We start from the raw sequence: 18520 nt of genomic DNA, 5'->3' as shown, positions 1-18520 counted from the left end.
CCAACAATAACATATGTTGACATTAAATACTATTTTTTTCACCAACAAGGTGATTCCCAAAGATATATTAGCAGAAAACTTGCATATTTCTACATTGGGTCCAGCTTGTCCTTCAAAACATTAGGAAACTGGATAAGTGAGAGACAAAAGAAGAAGTGACAAGCTTAAAAAAGCTAATTGCAGCAGAGGAACGGTATCTGAAAGTCACATCCTTAAGAAACATGAAAAATTTCAGCAAACATACCGGTAAGTAGAAAGATTTTATTAGCGAATACAAACGTGTTATAAAAGACTTCACCTGCGCTTCTGCCGCCACCTGCTGGTCATCTTCCAACATAACGTCTGTCAGAATTATTTACAAAGTGGTGGCAAAAACACAACTTCACGCTCCACCAAATATACATGACCTTTTGACCTGCTGACATAAATCATCATCATGGCCAATGTAGCATGAAAGTGAGAAGTAAATATTTTACAATTCTGTCACCTTTTACAAAACACCTGGTGCATAAAGAGCTGTAACCATCAGTCCAAATCTATATGATTCCTTGAGGCTGTCCCTTTCCTGCAATCTTCTTAGAACACTCCAGCAAAGCGTTGTGGATATCTTTGGCACAGGAGATCTGAGATTTGATCATGCCAAGGTACTGGGCATATGACATGGACTCTGTCTGGACGGTGTCTGGCTTGGTGGCTGTTGGGACCAGGTTGGGTGAGTGTTTGGCACTGTCGATGCTCTGTGAGAGGCACTCATATGCTAGTCGCTGCACAGAGAAGAAGAAAAAATTCAGTTTGTGGAGGAAATCTTAAGTGTAGATACAGTGCAGTGGTCCCTCGTTTATCGCGGGAGTTACATTCTAAAAGGTCTTTTAGATTTGACTGATAACTTCTTTAATTTTAATGCTTTTTTTAATAGTCAGTCTTGAGTTAAGTTCTTTTTCATCTGTTTAAGTCATTAAAACATATCACAATGAGATTGGTTTACACCCAATTTAAATATTTGTAATGTTTTGTAAGAAAAAAGGTTTACAGTCATATTTAGTTTTTAGGGGTACAGTTATGATCTCTTACAGAAATGACAAAACACTCACAAAAATCAACACATAAATGTGTCTGGATGTCTGTTTTTACTCCATGATGGATTATTTGTTTGTTTGAATCTTACCAAACATAGCTCAAGTTGATCGCAAAGGGCATAAAACTCCTCCAGGCTTTTGTCAAAGCGCTGAAGTGTCACTGAAGTGTCACTGGTTTTTCTAAAACAAAAGGAAAAGACAGACATAGAAATAAATCAGAAGGCTGCTTGACAGAGACATACAGATCAGAGGTTGCCACAAACGACGATACTTACATGCCGTTGTCAATTGTCGTGTTATATGCCAAATTCAGGGAGGCGATTCTCATTACATTCTGCATTGGAAAGAAGTAAAGTAAATTTTATTCACACTCTACACCTTCACAGTATGTTTCAGATCAATATTGAGCCAGGCGAAGAATTCCTTCCTAAGTGTCTACAACAGATTTTGGATAATAGTGAATTAGTGACTAATGATCCATATTAATGTTTCAAAGAACAGGAAGATAGTATATTTTTAGGTTTTACATGACTGTCAAAACGATTTAAATATATTTTATTCAAAGGAAAATGTCAAGATAATTCCAGAACTGATTGGCTGTTTAACTACACATTTACACAGGACTTTACAGGACCCGGCCAAATATGTTGGGAGGCAGGCAGTTCCCATGGTAATGTGAAAGTCCCCTTTGACCTCCGTCATAAGAGTCCAATAAAAATAATAAAAATACACATCAAGAGGGGTGGGATGTACAGTTTCACGGTTTCCATATTCACTAAAATCACAGTTTAATTGAAGTAGAACCACACTGGTGGATCTAAAATCCACCTCAATAGATCGGGATTAACGTCATTGTACAAAAATTTGAAGCACCTGTGCAACAGTATCGAATTATAAAATATATTTTTATGTATACTGGGAAACTTTCGGGAAAGGTATCAAATTTCAGGCTAAAATAATTAAATTTGTTTTGTTTTTTACTGCTGTTAAATGTCAAAACGAACAGTATGTGAGGGTTAGCATCTTCAGCCAGCTACATGCGCAGCACTTACCTGTAAGCTCTCCTTTAGCTGCGGTATAAGCATCTTAAATCTCTGAACTGGGTCAAAGTCTTGCTGTTGACTCAGTTGCTGTTGTTGTTGCTGCTGCTGCTGCTGTTGTTGTTGCTGCTGCTGTTGTTGTTGCTGCTGTTGTTGTTGTTGCTGCATTGAAGCAGACTGTTGTTGTAATCCGGCCTGAGACATCGACCCTCCTGGTTGCGGCTGCTGAGACGCCATCTTGTTCTGCTGTGACTAGAATATCCGGGAAAATATCCGGTTCTATAATTTTCAAAATAAAAGTAATTCTTAAGAGGGTCACTGAAGGAAGAGGGAAGGGACGGGTATAAAATAAATTTAAAAAACAACAAAACACTCCTCAAAATCTTCTATGTTAAACCTTATATTATACATTTTAATTGGATTAAGCAACAAACAAATGCTGATTTTAGCACAGAGTCACCACATTATAAACTTCCAGACCTTGAAGAGACCTTGTAATGAAATGGGTCCATTCAGAAGAAAATAACAGACTCGTTTAGGTTAGGTGATAGCTTTTGTGTGTCAATTTGCCACTTTAATGTAAAAAATTTGTTGTCCCTTAGTTTTTTTCTACCTTCTGTGGCCCTAATACTCTTTTGTACAGTCTTGATTATTTTGAACTACATGTACAACCTTATTCATTCCCAGAGATACTGTTTTTATTAATTGTAATAATACTTTAGTTTGTTTTCCGTGGTTCTTTTTCATTTACATAAAAATAAAATTTTTATTTTGCGATATTTAATGTATTTTCTGTACCAGTGATTGTATGAATGACTTTAAAAAAAATTACAGGCTTTGCAAAGCAGGAACAGATAAGGAATTCCTCAGAGATTCATGGATGTAATGATGAGAGATGCTGAGGATAGGGTGATATGGAGGCAGGTGATCCGCCTCCTAAATAAGCAGTTTAAAGAAGAAGAAAGAGGTCTTTAAGGGGAAGAAAGAGAGACTGATTGAGCTAAAAAATAAACAAAACCCTAGTTTATTGTAATATTCTCCAGTCCAGTAGGTGGCAATAAAACACATCTAGGCTGGTTTGAAAGTCGCCAAAGGTAGAAGAAGAAGCAAGCTCCGAGAAGGGGAGGGCCCTGCAGCTGCTGCTTTCTGGCAGAAACCCCGTAGTGTAGCACCGCAGCGCCATTCGGTAACTGCAACAGTATCCAAAATGGCAGGAGCTGATGGAGACGATTCTCTTTATCCTATCGCCGTTCTCATTGATGAACTGCGAAATGAGGACGTTCAGGTAGGAACCCTGATTTTAATATTATTGTTTTTTTATATTAAAAATCAAAGCGTTTGGCATAATTTCTTAGTCGTCAGATTGTTAGCTAGTTCTCGGTCTGGGCCTATCAGGAATTTTCTGCCGGGCCCACCCTACCCGGCTAGTCTAGTTTGTTGTCGACAGTAATATACCGCTCTTTGAGTTGGTTTTTACGCAGATGTACATTTTAATATATTATCACGAAGATTGACAAACTAGGTCATTCATTTAGCTGCTAGCTAATGTCTAGCCAAGCTAGCCGAATGAGCGTTCAACTAAGGAATCACAACAGCGGGGCGTTTGAGGCCGCAGTGGGTATAGATCACGGCTGATCACGCAATTTATTCCTATCAGTCAGTGGAAAGCTTTGCCTTCTAGCAAGCAATTTGAAACGCTGGGTCGCTTTAGTTAGCAACTTGTGACGCAATTTTAAACCAGATGATAACACTAATACGCGTTCTTGGGTTAACAGTATGAATTATAGGGTTGTATTTATTTATTTATTTTGTTATTGGCTCAGGGTTTCTGAATCCATCACTAATTTTCCATTTTTCTTCCAGTTGCGTCTGAACAGCATCAAGAAGCTGTCCACTATTGCGCTGGCCCTGGGTGTAGAGAGGACCCGAACTGAACTCCTCCCTTTCCTCACAGGTAATAAAAGCAGTTTTATATTAAAGCGCTGAATGTGTTGCACTTAAAACTGGGCCTTGTAGTTGCTGAGGCTGCCAGTAATCCACATGTAGATTTACAGTCCTTCTCTCACCCTCAGACACCATCTATGATGAAGATGAGGTGCTTTTGGCATTGGCTGAACAGCTTGGCAATTTCACTATGCTGGTGGGAGGTCCAGAGTATGTCCACTGTCTTCTGGTAAGTCTACAAGCTTCAGATTTTTTTTGTAAACACATGCTTGCAAGGAGATGCATTCCCCATTATATTAAATCTGTATTGACATTTCCTTAGAATTAGCTAGTTTATGTAAAAGTCAATTTACTACACATGAACTTTGCATCAACGTATTTTTCAAGAGTGGGCCAAATGCTAATGTTAAAGTCAGGTTATATTAGGTTGCACTAAGACACAAAGGGTAGTATCTAAACACATCTTAACCCACACATAGTTCATTTACTGGATTTAGACTAGTAATAACAAACTGTTGACACAATTACATCAGTCCCTCAGCTCAACAGTTTCACCATAGGACTGACCTGTGGACTTAGGATCAAAGATGATCATGTTTGTGACGACAAAAATAAAAGTAATCGACTGACATTTCAGCTCTTAAGATTTGATGATTTTCCTAACTTTTCTTTGTTTGTTGTAAAGAGATTTTTAAATTTGGAATTAGCAGTACATCATATTCTATACAATTGTTTTATCACAACCATGTATAAATTTTCAGTTTGTTGAAAGGTACATTTTCTAAATTCAGACTGTAAGCAATCCTATGCAGCCAGTCATTTGTTAGTATTTATGTAGCATCTAGAGATTCATTGTGAGTAACCCCTTAATGCCTATTGTATCATATTTGCTATATAGAGTTTTTGTGAGATGTTTATTTGTGATGCTTTTCCATCATCGGTGTGGATTAAGTTGATCTCCACTTATTTCTTCTTGATGTTTAGCCTCCCCTGGAGAGCCTAGCTACAGTGGAAGAGACAGTAGTCAGAGACAAAGCTGTGGAGTCCCTGCGAAAGATCTCTCAGGAGCACTCTCCAGTTGACCTGGAGGTCCACTTTGAGCCTTTGGTGAAGCGGTTGGCCAGTGGTGACTGGTTCACTTCTCGCACATCTGCCTGTGGCCTCTTTAGCGTCTGTTATCCTCGTGTTTCCAGCACCGTCAAGGCTGAGATTCGCCAGTAAGTGGCTTCTTGAAAAGTGGAGAGATTTTTAAATTCCTCCAAATCCTTTTTTCTTAACTTATTTGCTTGTAATGAGTCACTTGGTGGTTGTTTTAGTCTTCTAACAAGGTTTCATTTGATGTTTGTTGTTATTTCTAGGCATTTTCGCACCTTGTGCTCAGATGACACTCCTATGGTGCGTCGTGCTGCAGCATCCAAACTGGGGGAATTTGCCAAAGTCTTGGAGCTGGAGTATGTAAAAAGTGACATAATTTCCCTTTTCACTGCCCTGGCCTCTGATGAGCAGGTATGAACATCCATCCAAAAAAAAAAAAAAAAAAATCCATTGAACTGCAGTGTTCTTATTTTGGGTAGTCAATTCTTGGTGTCGTTGCCTGTTGGGAGGCCAAACTGATCCCATCTTTCTTCATCAGGACTCAGTGCGGCTGCTTGCAGTGGAGGCTTGTGTCAGTATTGCCACTCTGCTGCCTCAGGAGGATCTGGAGACCCTGGTGATGCCAACCCTACGTCAGGCTGCAGAAGATAAGTCCTGGAGGGTCCGTTACATGGTTGCTGACAAGTTCTCTGAGGTAAACTGAAAAACAACTTCTTTGATTTAAATGTAGAATTAACATTTTGGAAATTCTGTTTAAAACCAACTTTAAATAGGGCACTTTTTTGATATAGAGTAATTCTGAAGCGGAGTTGACTGTTTTTCTTTTACTGGATATAAAACCAACAACAGTAAAAGGTTCATACATTTCAATGTTAATCTGCTGTATTTCTTTGATACTTGTTAGTAATCTTAGTTTAGACACATGTAGTGCTTTCAAAGAAGTGTTTGACATCACATCATTAAATAAACCACCCCTGTCCAAACATTTGTGCTGCATATTTACTGAGCAAAGGTGTCATTGGAATAATAATGATTAACAAACCCAACATCCTCAAACAAGTAGCTGAGATTAAATCTTAACTTCCTGTTAAAACTTTCAGAAAAAATACTAAGAGCAAAAACAGAATGGAGAGATTTAAAGGTGGCTCTCTTAGACTTGAGCTGAATTAAAGTTCTTTGTTGCCATGCTGCCGTGGGCACAACTAATCACATGCATTCAGCTAGGTCATTGAGCCATTTTTGATCAAAAGAATCTATGCAGCTGCAAAACTCGATTGAGCTTTATTATGAAGGTGACACAAGTTTAAATAAGCCCACAAACATTACTAGTAGGTAATTAAAATCTTTTACCAGTGGGCTTTAATTAAGATTTGTAATATTTGGAGCTTTATCTTTGCATTTTCATTACAATAACACCATGTTTTTGATGTGTTTAGTAAGTTCTAGAGCAAATAAAAAACATGTGTTTTTATTGGCAATAAAACAGTTGTGATATAAGGAAAAATGCATAGTAAATATTTATTAGCTTGAACAGCCCTATTTCAGAGGCTATTTTGAGTTTTACCTGTCAGATTATAAGTAGCAGCAGAAAAGATTTAAGTATTGTACATTTTAAAAAGTCAGTTTCCAGTTAAGCCGAAGATTTAGCAAGACTGCAGCTTTGACATGCATCCATGCAATACACAGCTATACAGGGTCAGCAAAATTAAGAGGATAAGGTGCCAGGTGATAGACCCAGGCCATGGCACGTACATTAAAAAAATCTGTTTTATACATAGAAATCGTAAAGTTTATTTCCATCTTAATATTCATTGAAACCTCTTAACTATCAGTGTTGAGAATTTTGAGTCAGGTTGTTTGCTCATAATATCACAATGTGAACTTTTAGCCACATTAAAACCTCCCAGTATCTTCCAGTGACCTTTTTACTGGAAGACACTGGGAATTGTGTCACATGCTTACTTAGTAAATGGAGATTAATTGATTTCTGTCTGAATGTAGCTCCAGAAAGCAGTGGGCCCAGAGATCACAAAGAACGACCTGGTCCCAGCTTTCCAGAATCTTCTGAAGGACTGTGAAGCTGAGGTCCGTGCGGCTGCAGCCAACAAAGTCAAAGGTAGGAGATTTTCTTGAAATGAATCGCACTGGCCGAACTTGATTCAGCCTCTTGACCACTGCTTTCTATATTTTGATGATGTATTTTTCCCTTTGTCAGAATTCTGCGAGAACCTTCCAGAGGACAATCGTGAGCAGATCATCATGACTCACATCTTGCCTTGCGTCAAGGTAAAAATAAATAAACTTTTCTGTCAGCTGCAGTGTGATATTTCTTGTCAGTAAGACAAAAGTTTTGTGTTCACTGGTAAAGCAAGAAAAACAAATAAAAGCTTATATTTTTATTGTTCCTTTAAAGCACTTTTGAATGCATATGTGTTTATTTATTTTGGTGGTGGGGGGGTTGACCAATGCCATTGCTGACAGATTTTAAAGTGTGGATAATCCTTGAATCTTAGTTGTCTCCTGTGGAGGGAGGGGAAAAGGAGACTATTTTGTATAAAGTGTTCACTGAGCAGACATATTTGGTTGGTGACCCTTAGTCTGCCATCACCTTCACAAAAAGTAAAATGTTTGTTTGTGTAAACCTAAGAATTTTGAATAAGAGCACCGGGCTGTTTTTGCAGGGAAGATCCATTTCTCAGACAAAGACATAGTTAACAGTTAATCCGTAGCCTGTAAGAATAGCAGGAGAATCTAATTATGAGCTCTGCATCTTATAATGTAGTGTTTGGGGCAGATAATGGTTACACTGTCATGAAGTCATGATGTTGAAAAGGTGGCATCCATATCTCTTATATTCTAGAGAATATAAGAGATTAATTTTCTCAATCTAGTAATAAATAATTCAGGTTTTTCTCATTTATCGCACTTTTTTAAAACCATGTTATCATTTATTTATTTAGTCTGTTTGGAAGCAAATCTCTGAATTCCTTTAAATTGATGTCAAGGCCTGTTTTGTGGTTATGTTTTATAGACTATACATGCCAGTGTTGTTCAAGTTTTAAGCAGCAGGTGGCACTATTGTGTTGTAACGAACTATTGTGTCAGTAAGGGTAGTGGAAATACAGGTAGCCTCACAGTGGAATTCCTGGAACTGTACTTTTTTTTTTTTTGGTGTGTGTTTGAAAGAGAGCAAGCTGCATGACTGTCATAAGAAGTCTGTGTTTGTCCTGTAAACATACATACAGCAGTGGGAAAAGCCATCCAGGTAGCAACAAACACACTTCCCTGGAAAAATGTAATAAACGTCATAGCACGGGCACTTGGCACACACATACCATCACTCCCACTGCAGAGTTGATTTTATTGGTAGATTGAAATGCCTGGTGTGCTGATATATGTTCTGGGAAGGGAAAATAATTTTTCAAAGGTTTTATAGTTCATTAGAGGCTTCCATGTAATACTGGTTTGAAAACACAAGTAAACATGAGCATTTAGATAACAAGCGATTTCTTTGCTTGTTTATGTACACCCATTTCTGTTTCTGTCTACATCACATTTTAAGTTTCCACGCACAGTTGTTAGATGCAATGACTGTAATCCTCACTAGTATTAAGTTCACTTTACCATGTATTTACACACAGGTCGATTATAGGCTCCTTGTGTGCTGCGTTGCAAATATGAGCCATTGCAGTGGTCTTGATGTTTATTTACATACTTTGTGTTAACTATTTGTTTGGGCTGATCTCTCTGTCTCCTGTGTTTCCCGTCCTCCATTAGGAACTTGTTTCAGACACCAACCAGCATGTGAAATCGGCTCTGGCCTCAGTCATTATGGGACTTTCAACCATCCTGGGCAAGGACAACACAATAGAGCACTTACTGCCTCTATTTCTGGCTCAGCTCAAGGACGAGGTAAAGGAAATGCAGATTTTTAATTGTGGTTTCTTTATATTAGACAGCTGGCTTTGGAAATCCACAAGGCACAGTTGTAGTTTGGTACCACTGTAAACAAAAGCTGCTTACAAGGCAGCCCAATTTGACCAAGTTCTTTGGCCTTCTTTGATCAGCATGTCTTAGACAGCAAAGCCACTTAGCTGCAGCCACCAGATGTACCTGGCTGCCACCTGGCTGGGTAGGAGGATGATTCATGCAGTTGGCAGCCTAACTGAGACCTTACAATTGGAAGACTGATTGGCTGCTGTCTTGAGGAAAGCATAATTAAGTCAGACACAGCTTAGCCAAATGGGTTACTGCTTGATGCATTCTGATTGTATTTTCAGTAATAAGGAATAATTGTGGATATTTGTTGATTAAATTGCAACTGTCAGTATTACTTTTGTAATCATTTTTCAAAGAAGCTGCTGCAAGAATCAAATTGTAGAGCAGTCCTGATTCTGTGTTAGGTTAATGTGTTTTAGCTCCTGAATATTGATTTACATTGTTCCTCTAAGTGTGTTAGGTTCATGTTGAAGAATAGCTCACTCACATCTTCCCACATTAATACATAGTCCCATTACATTAGTGAATATTGATATCAGACACAAGTTTGGCAGGTCGGAGACAAACGTGTATCAGTGTTTTGGACGGCTTATGCTTTAAGTTCCTCAACTCTCTTCCTCTAGTCCTATTTAAAGACGGCCCATTTTCCTCACGGCACAAACACAAGACTAAGTGACTAATTAGATTAATGTCTAAACTGACAGCTTTGACTTGCAAATTTCAAATCAAAGTACATTTATCTGAGGAAAGGGAGACACTGTACAGATTTCAGATAGTTTCTGTGACTTGTTCAGCTACTGCTCTGTCTCAGCTTAAGTTAGTGTGACTGAATGTGTCAAATCATTCTTCAATTTGTGGTTTCTGGAGTTTAAAGTATGTTGATTTAAAAAGTTTAGCTGTGTACTTTTGCTGTTCCAGTTAATATCCTGTTCAAAGCTGAACAAACGCAAGCCCTAATTTCAGGCTCTTTATAATAAACATTGGTTCCGATTTGTAAGACATAACCTCTTGGCAGTCTGGTCTTTTTTGATGGGGTTAGCATAGTTGGATACATAATATGTGATTGGTCTTTTTTTCTTCTTCTTAAGTGTAAAATATGTAGGTTAAGATGTTTTACATTTTCGATTATATCGGGTTTGAAATGAATCAGAATTTGATGACAGTAGGCTGGCATGACCTTAACCTATCTCTCGTAATTCGTCTGTTTTAGTGCCCTGAGGTGCGTCTGAACATCATCTCCAACCTTGACTGTGTGAACGAGGTGATTGGCATACGACAGCTCTCTCAGTCACTGCTGCCGGCCATTGTGGAGTTGGCAGAAGATGCAAAGTGGAGGGTTCGCCTTGCCATCATAGAGTACATGCCCTTGCTGGCAGGACAGCTGGTGAGTCGTGGAGTCTAGGAAAAACAGCTGCAAGCCATATAACATGTTTTAAATGTCATCCTTAATTAACACCATGTGTAAAAACACCAACATTAGCTAAAATGCTATCAGGCCCGATTTGACTGTAGATAACCAGGAAATTGTTGTGATTATATTTTATCCTTTTTCCTGCAGGGAGTCGAGTTCTTTGATGAGAAGCTCAATACCCTTTGTATGGCCTGGCTTATTGACCATGGTAAGGTGCTGTTATGGGTTTCAAAGTTTGTCAATTTGATGTACTATCATCGTCATAGGACGATACTTTATCTGTTTGGTCTTAAGGTGGAGCTGAGTATTTGACTGTTTGCATATTTGTTTGTTGGGGAGGTATTTGGTTTTCAATTTTGGGATTTGGATATTTGTTCATATTATTTACATGTAAATGCATACAGTCAGCTTTGGTGCCTGACACCCTTCTCACTCACAGCAGTGATCTTCACACTTCAGTTCATCTCATTGTTGCCAACTTGGCGAACTTATGAGACGCTGCTTAAACAGATGCTTAAATGGGCAGCTTTCTTTGCAACACCCCCTTTAGCCTATGAATACAAATCTTAGCCTGAAAATTGTCCTCGTTTTCTAGTTTTCGCTGCAGGAGGGTTGCACTTACTGTGGCAATGCCCCTAATTCTCTCGCCTCTTCCCAATGGCATTTTATTTACTTTGGCTGTCAGTGCTCGGTAGCACTCTGATACCTTCATCATACACTAGCTTTTTTTGTTTCGTTTTTTTAAACATAAGTAGGAACTGCTTATTCCTTTATGAATTTTCACCATTACATATCCACACAGTTGTATTTTGATTCTCTCTTTAATTTCTCTGACTGAACTTTGCACGCAGTTTAGAGAGGTCCTCTTACCAGTCTGATACTATTTTATGACCAGGTCAGAGAGACTGTTGGAGAGAAGAGACTAATAAGCTTAGAGGGTGGAAGTGAAGAAGTTTCAGGGTAAAGAAGGGGTGAGATGGAGGTGTTTTGTTTTATACATACCATTGGAGACTCTTCATCTGTAGCGTAGTACAGCTGTAATGAGCAAAGAACTAAATCATCTAGTACAATGGTGTTTGAGAAGTTGTCAGATCTTGTGTCACAATAGAACTGTATATGGACCCTCTCATTTCCATTTTGACACATGAAGGAGTCATCTACATTTGTGCAGATCTTGGGTGATCTCGAGTTGCTACGTTGTGTTAATCACAGCAGTTCTTCTATTGGTTTTTCTGCACAGTTAAGGGGCTCGTCTTTCATTGCATTCAGTCACGTAGCAAGTTTCAGTCAATTTAAGAAACGTTATCTTAACCCATCTTCTCCATTCACTCTGCTTTGAGGGAGTAGCTGCACACATTTTCAGTGAAACAGAAAACAAAGAAAAAGAGAATCTAGAACCTTGAGTGAAAACAGTTGTCGGCACAAAGACTTGCACTGACTGGAAATTGAAGCAAATACACATAAATGAGGTAAACGGGGTCCTGTTGGAAACTTCTAATAATTTTATCCTGATGGATAATTGTATACCGTTATTTCCAGTATATATTTTTTTTAAACATGTCTTGTTGATGTATTTATCTCTCACTGTTATTGATTCACATTGTGTTTTATGTAACACACAGAAAGCCTGTAAAGAGAATTTCTCTGAAAATTTGCTCTCAGGAGAGCCTGCCCTCAGACCCTCCTAGCTGTAGCAGCATTTTACTCTGTCCACGCGATGCTGTCACCCTTCGCTGTTTGCATCCCCATAGAACAGTTCAGCCACTCTTTCATACTTTGTTACGTCAGTTAACCTTGTTTTTCTATACAACAGCCTGCAGTTCTAGCTTTGGATTTATACTGTTGTTAATGGACTTTAAAATCCCTGTTGGGTCACTGAGCGAGTCTGTGTGTGTTTATCTGTGCATGTTTGCCCTGGGGTCTTTCTCTTCCCGGTAGTTTTAAACGGTTCTGCGAAACAATCATCCTTATTCAAACGCTGAAAGAGCTGTTTATCCTTAGAACTTCACAACACACCCAACTGTATTTATAACCTAGAATATTTGTGGTATGCATTAAGTTTTACCTGTGTATGTAGTGTTCTTTTGACATTGAGTTTTCCAATTAGAGAGAGACACGCTCTCTGTTGAGGACAAAGGGCCAGCTGGGTTACATCATTGGAATGCTGCTGGTGTGAGTTTCTCTGTGTGTGTGTGTGTGTGTGTGTGTGTGTGTGTGTGTGGGGCTAGGGTTAGGGCTGTGCCACACTTACGTAAGCCCTTCAGAGAAAGACGGGAGCACAGGAATCAGCCCAGAATCTTTCCCTCACTGGCTTAATTACAGAGAAAATTATTTGTGTATTTTCCTCTTCTTTTTTTGTCACACAGCATACAAATACCATTAGTCTAATTTCTAACAGTGAGTTCTTCTATTTGTCGCTTTATTGCTCTAAATTCTATTTGAGGTGAAAGCTGTAGCGTCATAATTGCTACAGCAAATAATGCTGATAAATAAAATCTGTAATTTTTGTTGAATGGATGTAGATACTGCATATATCCTAACAATGGGGTAAAATCAGGGGTAAAACAATAGATGGGACATTTTGTACTTTCATTACAGTAACTTTAAAACGTATGTCAGACTTCACTGATGGACACGCATGTAAACAAATCTTCATGGATATTGTGAGACATGAAGATTCTCTTCACAACCAGTGTAGGATAACCGTTGCCCAACAATGCAACTGCAGAAATGCTCTTGGGTGTATTTATAACAAGATTGGCAGCTGTATTTACATTTCCTGGCTACACACTTAAAATATGTAATGAGATGGATAAATCAAAAGAAGGCTCCTTCAGTAACAAAGATCTAAGTTGTCACAAAGAAGACAATGATCTGTATGTGTTGGCTGAGTAACCCTCTGGCCTTAAAAAGGATGACTGTCCAGATGAGATATAACCAAAAGAGAATTGATACAATTATAGTAAGTTAGTCATCACATAATAATGTGTTTTGAGGGCGTGTTTTTCTGGCTTGTGTGTGCGTGCAATTATCGCCCTGATTTTTATTGTCCAGCTCGAAGATGTTCGCAAGCAAACTGCTCTTGCTGTTCCCTTGACCAAATTGGTTCAGTATGATGAGTCTTGTTTGCCTCGGGGCTCTGCAGTTTATACCAGTGCCCAGAGAGAATTTCAGTCACCTTTTTAAGTCGGCCATCTCACACACCAATAGACGCACTCACTCCCACTGAAATCGGTACAACTGTGTGTATGGCATATTTTGTCACACTACATGGATGTTTGTATATATAACCTGAAGCGTGTGTTGACCCACACTCATTGTTGAACCTGAATGTGTCCTGTGTAAGCACAGGGCCACACTGTGATCCCAGCACAGCCGCTCTGTCTGTTAAAGAGGTGTAAAACAAGCATTATGTTAGCAAAGTGTTGAGGCCATTACACACCTCACATGTGTGTTTTTGCAGAAAACTTGTCCTCCAGAAATGCGCTGTGGACAAAAATTAAGTTGACATCAAGAAGTGATGAGCTGGTCCTGATGTTTCTAAACAGGAAATGGAAGAAACTGAGATTCTGGGTTCATCCAGTTGTCACAAGAAAGAGGCAGCAGACAGAATGTCATGCTTTGCTCCAAGAGTTTTTTCGAGCTTCATTTGAAAATATTAATGCTGCAAACTATAAACTGCTGCATTAAGAATAGATGACTCAGAAAAGTGTTTTTTGAAGCATGGGTTTTATATATCTGCTGTGTAAAGGCCTTTAGACACTTGTTTGTAATAAAAAAATAAAAAAATAAAAAATAAGAGTTTGTCTTATTTCAGGACACGCAAACGAAATAGATATGAGGAGCAAAATTACTATAATGACAAGCAAGATTTTAAAATTGTGGATTGCAAACAGCAAGCAAAATGAAGAGTGTAATCTTGGAGGATTTTAGCAAGCAAAGCAGATTTGGAAAGAGCCCATCAAGCTCATTCACAGAGACCTGGAAAGGGAGACATGGCACACGCAGACCTTTCACACAGAATGCTGTTGTGTGTTTTTTCTAGTGTATGCCATCCGTGAGGCAGCGACCTGTAACCTAATGAAGCTTGTGGAGAAGTTTGGAGCAGAGTGGGCCCAGAACACCATCGTGCCCAAAGTGCTGGGTATGGCCAACGATCCCAATTACCTCCACAGGATGACCACTCTGTTCTGCATCAATGTGAGTCGACAGATCTTTATTCGATATGCACATGATGGCCTTTGGAGTTTGTTTGAGGGGCTTATTTTCTGTACTGATCCATCTAAAATGACTCTAGTCTCTCTAATAAAAAGCAGAGATTAGTTGTTTTTCTTATACTACCAGCTGTCGCCAAGTGCTTTCTCGAAGTGGATCGTTAGACCGTGAGGTGTCTGTTTTGTTGTGGCAGCTTTGCCTTCTGTTACAAAGCGCCTCAACATAACTTTTCTTTGGCACTCTTTTAATACCTGTTATGCCTTAAAGGTTTCAGACTCACAGTATTGAAGCTAGATTCAATAATGCAGATCCACTTTATTGCACTGCACATGGGAAAAGCCTAGTTTAGGAATTAAGGGTTTGTTTTATTAATATAAATGCAGTAACTTTAACAGAGCAAGCTAAGCTCTGGACTAAAATATGACCCAAGTATACTTATCTGGATCACCTACCTTCTTCACTTGAGGTAAACGAAGGCAGCAGTCACTATTAGGAAAGAAGTGTATGAGCTTCTTAAAAAATAAATCACTTACATGTAGATTTTGTCATTTTGGTAACTCCTGCATTCTGTCTCAGGCTTTGTCAAAGGCATGTGGCCAGGAGATCACCACTAAGCAGATGCTGCCTGTGGTCCTCAAGATGTCCAATGACCAAGTGGCCAACGTCCGCTTCAATGTGGCGAAATCCCTTCAGAAGATTGGCCCTATCCTCGACAGCAAGTATGTTGTCTGGAATTTGAGCACTCTGTGCTTTCTCTGCACAGTGGAGGGGGAAAACTGACTAAAGTCTGAAATCCAGAACGAGCTTTGAGTCTAATAAATGTCGTCCTCACTTTGTCCCTTGCAGTGCCCTTCAAACAGAAGTGAAGCCAGTGCTGGAGAAGCTGGCTTCAGACACAGACATGGATGTTAAATACTTTGCCCAGGAGGCCATTAGTGGTAAGCTTTCCTATCACTGGGTATTAAAACCATTTAACAGATTGAGTTATATTTGAAATATATTTAAAAATGACTAAAATTGCAATTATCTTCTCTTTCGTACACAGTTCTGGCGCTAGCATAACCGGCCAGCCCGACATGGGTTAACCAGATACCCACCTGAGTCAAGGCAACACTTTTACAAGATATTTATTGATGTTCAGGATCAACTGGTTAATGTATAGAGAAAGCTGTCAACAGTTTTATTTTTTGTTTCTTTTTCCCTATGTTTATTCCTTTTTTTCTTTCTTTTTTTTACTGTCCAATGGGTGTCCATGTCCAGGTATAGCACATAGGCTTATTTGTTAACCTTTCGCTTTGCTGTAAATGGGTGCTTCTACAAAGGCAAAGTGTTGATGAAACTGAAATAAGTGGTGCATGCATGTGCTACTGTACTCGCTAGTCATTGCTAACCAGTACCCCCCTCACATTCCTCCCTTTTTACGCCCTTGGCCGCTGTTGTACTTGAGCTGCAGTCGTCACACCGTACCACGTCTCTGTTAGCTACCTAGGACTGTGCTAACTCTTTGTGCTGCAGCACTTTTTCTCCCAGTGTTAGATGAAAACTTTTAGCAGCAGATGGTGCAACAAGCTGTTAATTTTTTTTCCCTGAGCTTCATCTTGAAACAGCCCCCTTTTCCCAGAGATGCAGCTCTACAGAGAAGTAGAAATTTCAAGGTGTTATGAAATATGTTTTTTGTTTTTGTCACCAAATCAAACCCCTCGCCTCTGAAATCCTTCACAGAATTAGAATCTACAAGGTTTTAAAGAAATGATGTCCTGTGTAATTCCTCATCCACCAGACTGCTGTGCTCTGAGTTGGTCAGTAATGGAGAGGGGCCAGATCAGTTGTAAATTGTTGCTCATAACTGTCCCACATCCAGATTAGTAATTTTTGGTACGTGTGGAAAGATGGGACGTAATGTTCTGTAGTATATTGTCGGCATTACTCTTAATCTTTGTGCCAATGACTTTAGAAAGCAGCTGTTTTCTCTTTTAATATGCCGGTAAACCGGTTTCGTCTGCCATGTTGTGTAAAAAGACAGCATTGTTTTCTGGAAGCGACACTATTAGTCTTGACGGTAATGGGATCGTACAACTTAATTGACTACAGCTATGGGGGCTAGTGCACAACCACAGCAGTCCATGCGCTCTAGAGCCGATCAATTTTTTCCTTAAATCCATGCTTGGGTGCCCCCTCCCTCCTCCCCTCCCCACTGAACAGGAGGTTTAAAAGCCTTTCAATAAACGTTAAGGGCCATCACTTTTAATCGTTGCTTAAAAACCTCTACACAATGGAGAACAAGCGCATGCTTTGAAAGAAAGTGGGAAGGGGAGCAGGGAGCATGTGTACGTAAGGCTGCATAATGTTTTATTACGGGGTGGGAGCTGGGGTGGTTATGGGCGGATTGAATAAATGTATCGTCTGTGCTGATAAAAGGAACTTTTGTCTTTCCCTGAACTCCTTATGCCATTCCCTTCTCTCTTCTCCCCTCCCGCCTTCCTCATTTTGTTGTTGAATAAACCTTGATTGTTGATTGTCCTGTATCACGAAGACTGCGCTTTTATTTTTGTTTTGAATTCTCTTCTAAATTGGGATGCTGTACTACTGTATCTTGATCTGAATAAAGTAACACAGAGGAGCCAGTGTACCCTTCTTTTGTAACTTCGCAGTTAGGACATCAAGTCCTTTTTGTCAGTATAATTGGCCGCTTCAGGGTGAAGACAGGAATCATCCAATTAAAACAATTTGGAGAATAACAGACGAACCACTTTAAAATATTCTTGAAATATAAATTGTATTGACAACAAATCACAGGCCTGCTGTGGATGTTTAGCTTCTGGAAAAACCAGTAAAAGCTGTCTTTTGGGGGGTCTCTTTGTATTTACAAACCCCTGCTGGATGGATGGAATCATTCTTCCTAGAGATAGTCCTCATCTGGTGTTTTGATGATGGGAAAGAAGAGAGATGTCTACCACTTTGTTCTACAGTGTACTCCACTGGATGGAGGACCTGTGACTGAAGTCATAGCCATTGATCCCTTGTGCCATGTGCATAGGGGGCTGTGGAAAACTTCCACAACACTGGTTTCTCCCAAGAGGCAGTTTCCATCTGGATAGAAAGTATGGGGTGGGTAATGCAATATTATCCCATTACAGGGACACCAAACATGAATATTAAATAAATTAAGATAAGACATATGTTGTGCCACATATCTGTCTTATAAGACAGATGTTTGATTTTTGATGATTTGTAGTGGTTAATTGCTGTATTATCAGAAACAGATTGTAAGTTGCCAACATGACCCTATTCACTACAGACTAATTGACTGTTATGGCAGCTTTTAGGGTTTCTCTGCTTGACAATCTGATTTTGCAGCAAACTGAAGATGAGTAACTTACTAGATAGAGCTGATATTAAGTTTAACTTTTGAGAGCATAATATACATATATGTGTGTATATACACACATATAGATATATATATATATGTATAGTCAAAGTAGACTTTGGTACTTCAGCATTGGTTTATAGGCTATGACTATGCCCATGGAAAGATTTCATAGAAAACAGCTGTTCCACCCCCTTAAAAAAACAAAAGGCAACATAATGGTGGCCTGCTTTGACAATTGGCGGGTCACTCATGATTTTGGCCGTATGAGAAGGGCATCAAAGTGCTACCATAATAATCAAGAATGACTTTCAGCTTTTCTGCTTGAAATTTCCCGATATAGTACTTGAAATGATTTCACCACTGAAAGAAG

At 39.2% G+C, this 18520-nt stretch overlaps 2 protein-coding genes across 2 annotated transcripts; one reads left to right on the top strand and one right to left on the bottom strand.

Annotated features, from left to right (window-relative positions):
* Positions 1-241: 241 nt before the first annotated feature.
* Positions 242-2392, bottom strand: med29 (mediator complex subunit 29). The gene is made up of 4 exons (XM_085430095.1): positions 2129-2392; positions 1352-1410; positions 1166-1256; positions 242-764 (listed from the first exon to the last, which is right to left on the bottom strand). Exons 1-4 carry the CDS (start codon positions 2351-2353, stop codon positions 537-539), a joined length of 603 nt encoding a protein of 200 aa, XP_085286221.1. The 5' UTR covers positions 2354-2392; the 3' UTR covers positions 242-536.
* An 861-nt stretch (positions 2393-3253) lies between these two features.
* ppp2r1bb (protein phosphatase 2, regulatory subunit A, beta b) lies at positions 3254-17400 on the top strand. The gene is made up of 15 exons (XM_085430094.1): positions 3254-3401; positions 3980-4070; positions 4189-4289; positions 5045-5277; positions 5419-5566; positions 5694-5849; positions 7157-7271; positions 7371-7441; positions 8933-9067; positions 10365-10538; positions 10713-10773; positions 14611-14765; positions 15357-15499; positions 15627-15718; positions 15826-17400. Exons 1-15 carry the CDS (start codon positions 3324-3326, stop codon positions 15840-15842), a joined length of 1770 nt encoding a protein of 589 aa, XP_085286220.1. The 5' UTR covers positions 3254-3323; the 3' UTR covers positions 15843-17400.
* The last annotated feature ends 1120 nt before the right edge of the window (positions 17401-18520 follow it).

Source organism: Copadichromis virginalis, linkage group LG14, assembly GCF_057382275.1.
Source record: "Copadichromis virginalis isolate Kocher_CV1m ecotype Utaka linkage group LG14, C_Virginalis_male_GT1.1, whole genome shotgun sequence".
Lineage (NCBI taxonomy): Eukaryota > Metazoa > Chordata > Actinopteri > Cichliformes > Cichlidae > Copadichromis > Copadichromis virginalis.
Note: the sequence above shows the minus strand (reverse complement) of the source record. Positions and strands in the feature narration are given on the sequence as shown.

What these genes read in the sequence shown, in the direction of transcription:
- med29 (XM_085430095.1), bottom strand. Translation starts at nt 2,353, where the DNA reads ATGGCGTCTCAGCAGCCGCAACCAGGAGGGTCGATGTCTCAGGCCGGA. An exon ending in AGCTAAAGGAGAGCTTACAG is followed by an intron (nt 1,411 to 2,128) that starts GTAAGTGCTGCG and finishes TTTCCAATGCAG; the next exon opens with AATGTAATGAGAATCGCCTC. An exon ending in ACGACAATTGACAACGGCAT is followed by an intron (nt 1,257 to 1,351) that starts GTAAGTATCGTC and finishes CTTTTGTTTTAG; the next exon opens with AAAAACCAGTGACACTTCAG.
- ppp2r1bb (XM_085430094.1), top strand. Translation starts at nt 3,324, where the DNA reads ATGGCAGGAGCTGATGGAGACGATTCTCTTTATCCTATCGCCGTTCTC. An exon ending in TGCGAAATGAGGACGTTCAG is followed by an intron (nt 3,402 to 3,979) that starts GTAGGAACCCTG and finishes TTTTTCTTCCAG; the next exon opens with TTGCGTCTGAACAGCATCAA. An exon ending in GGCCCTATCCTCGACAGCAA is followed by an intron (nt 15,500 to 15,626) that starts GTATGTTGTCTG and finishes TGTCCCTTGCAG; the next exon opens with TGCCCTTCAAACAGAAGTGA.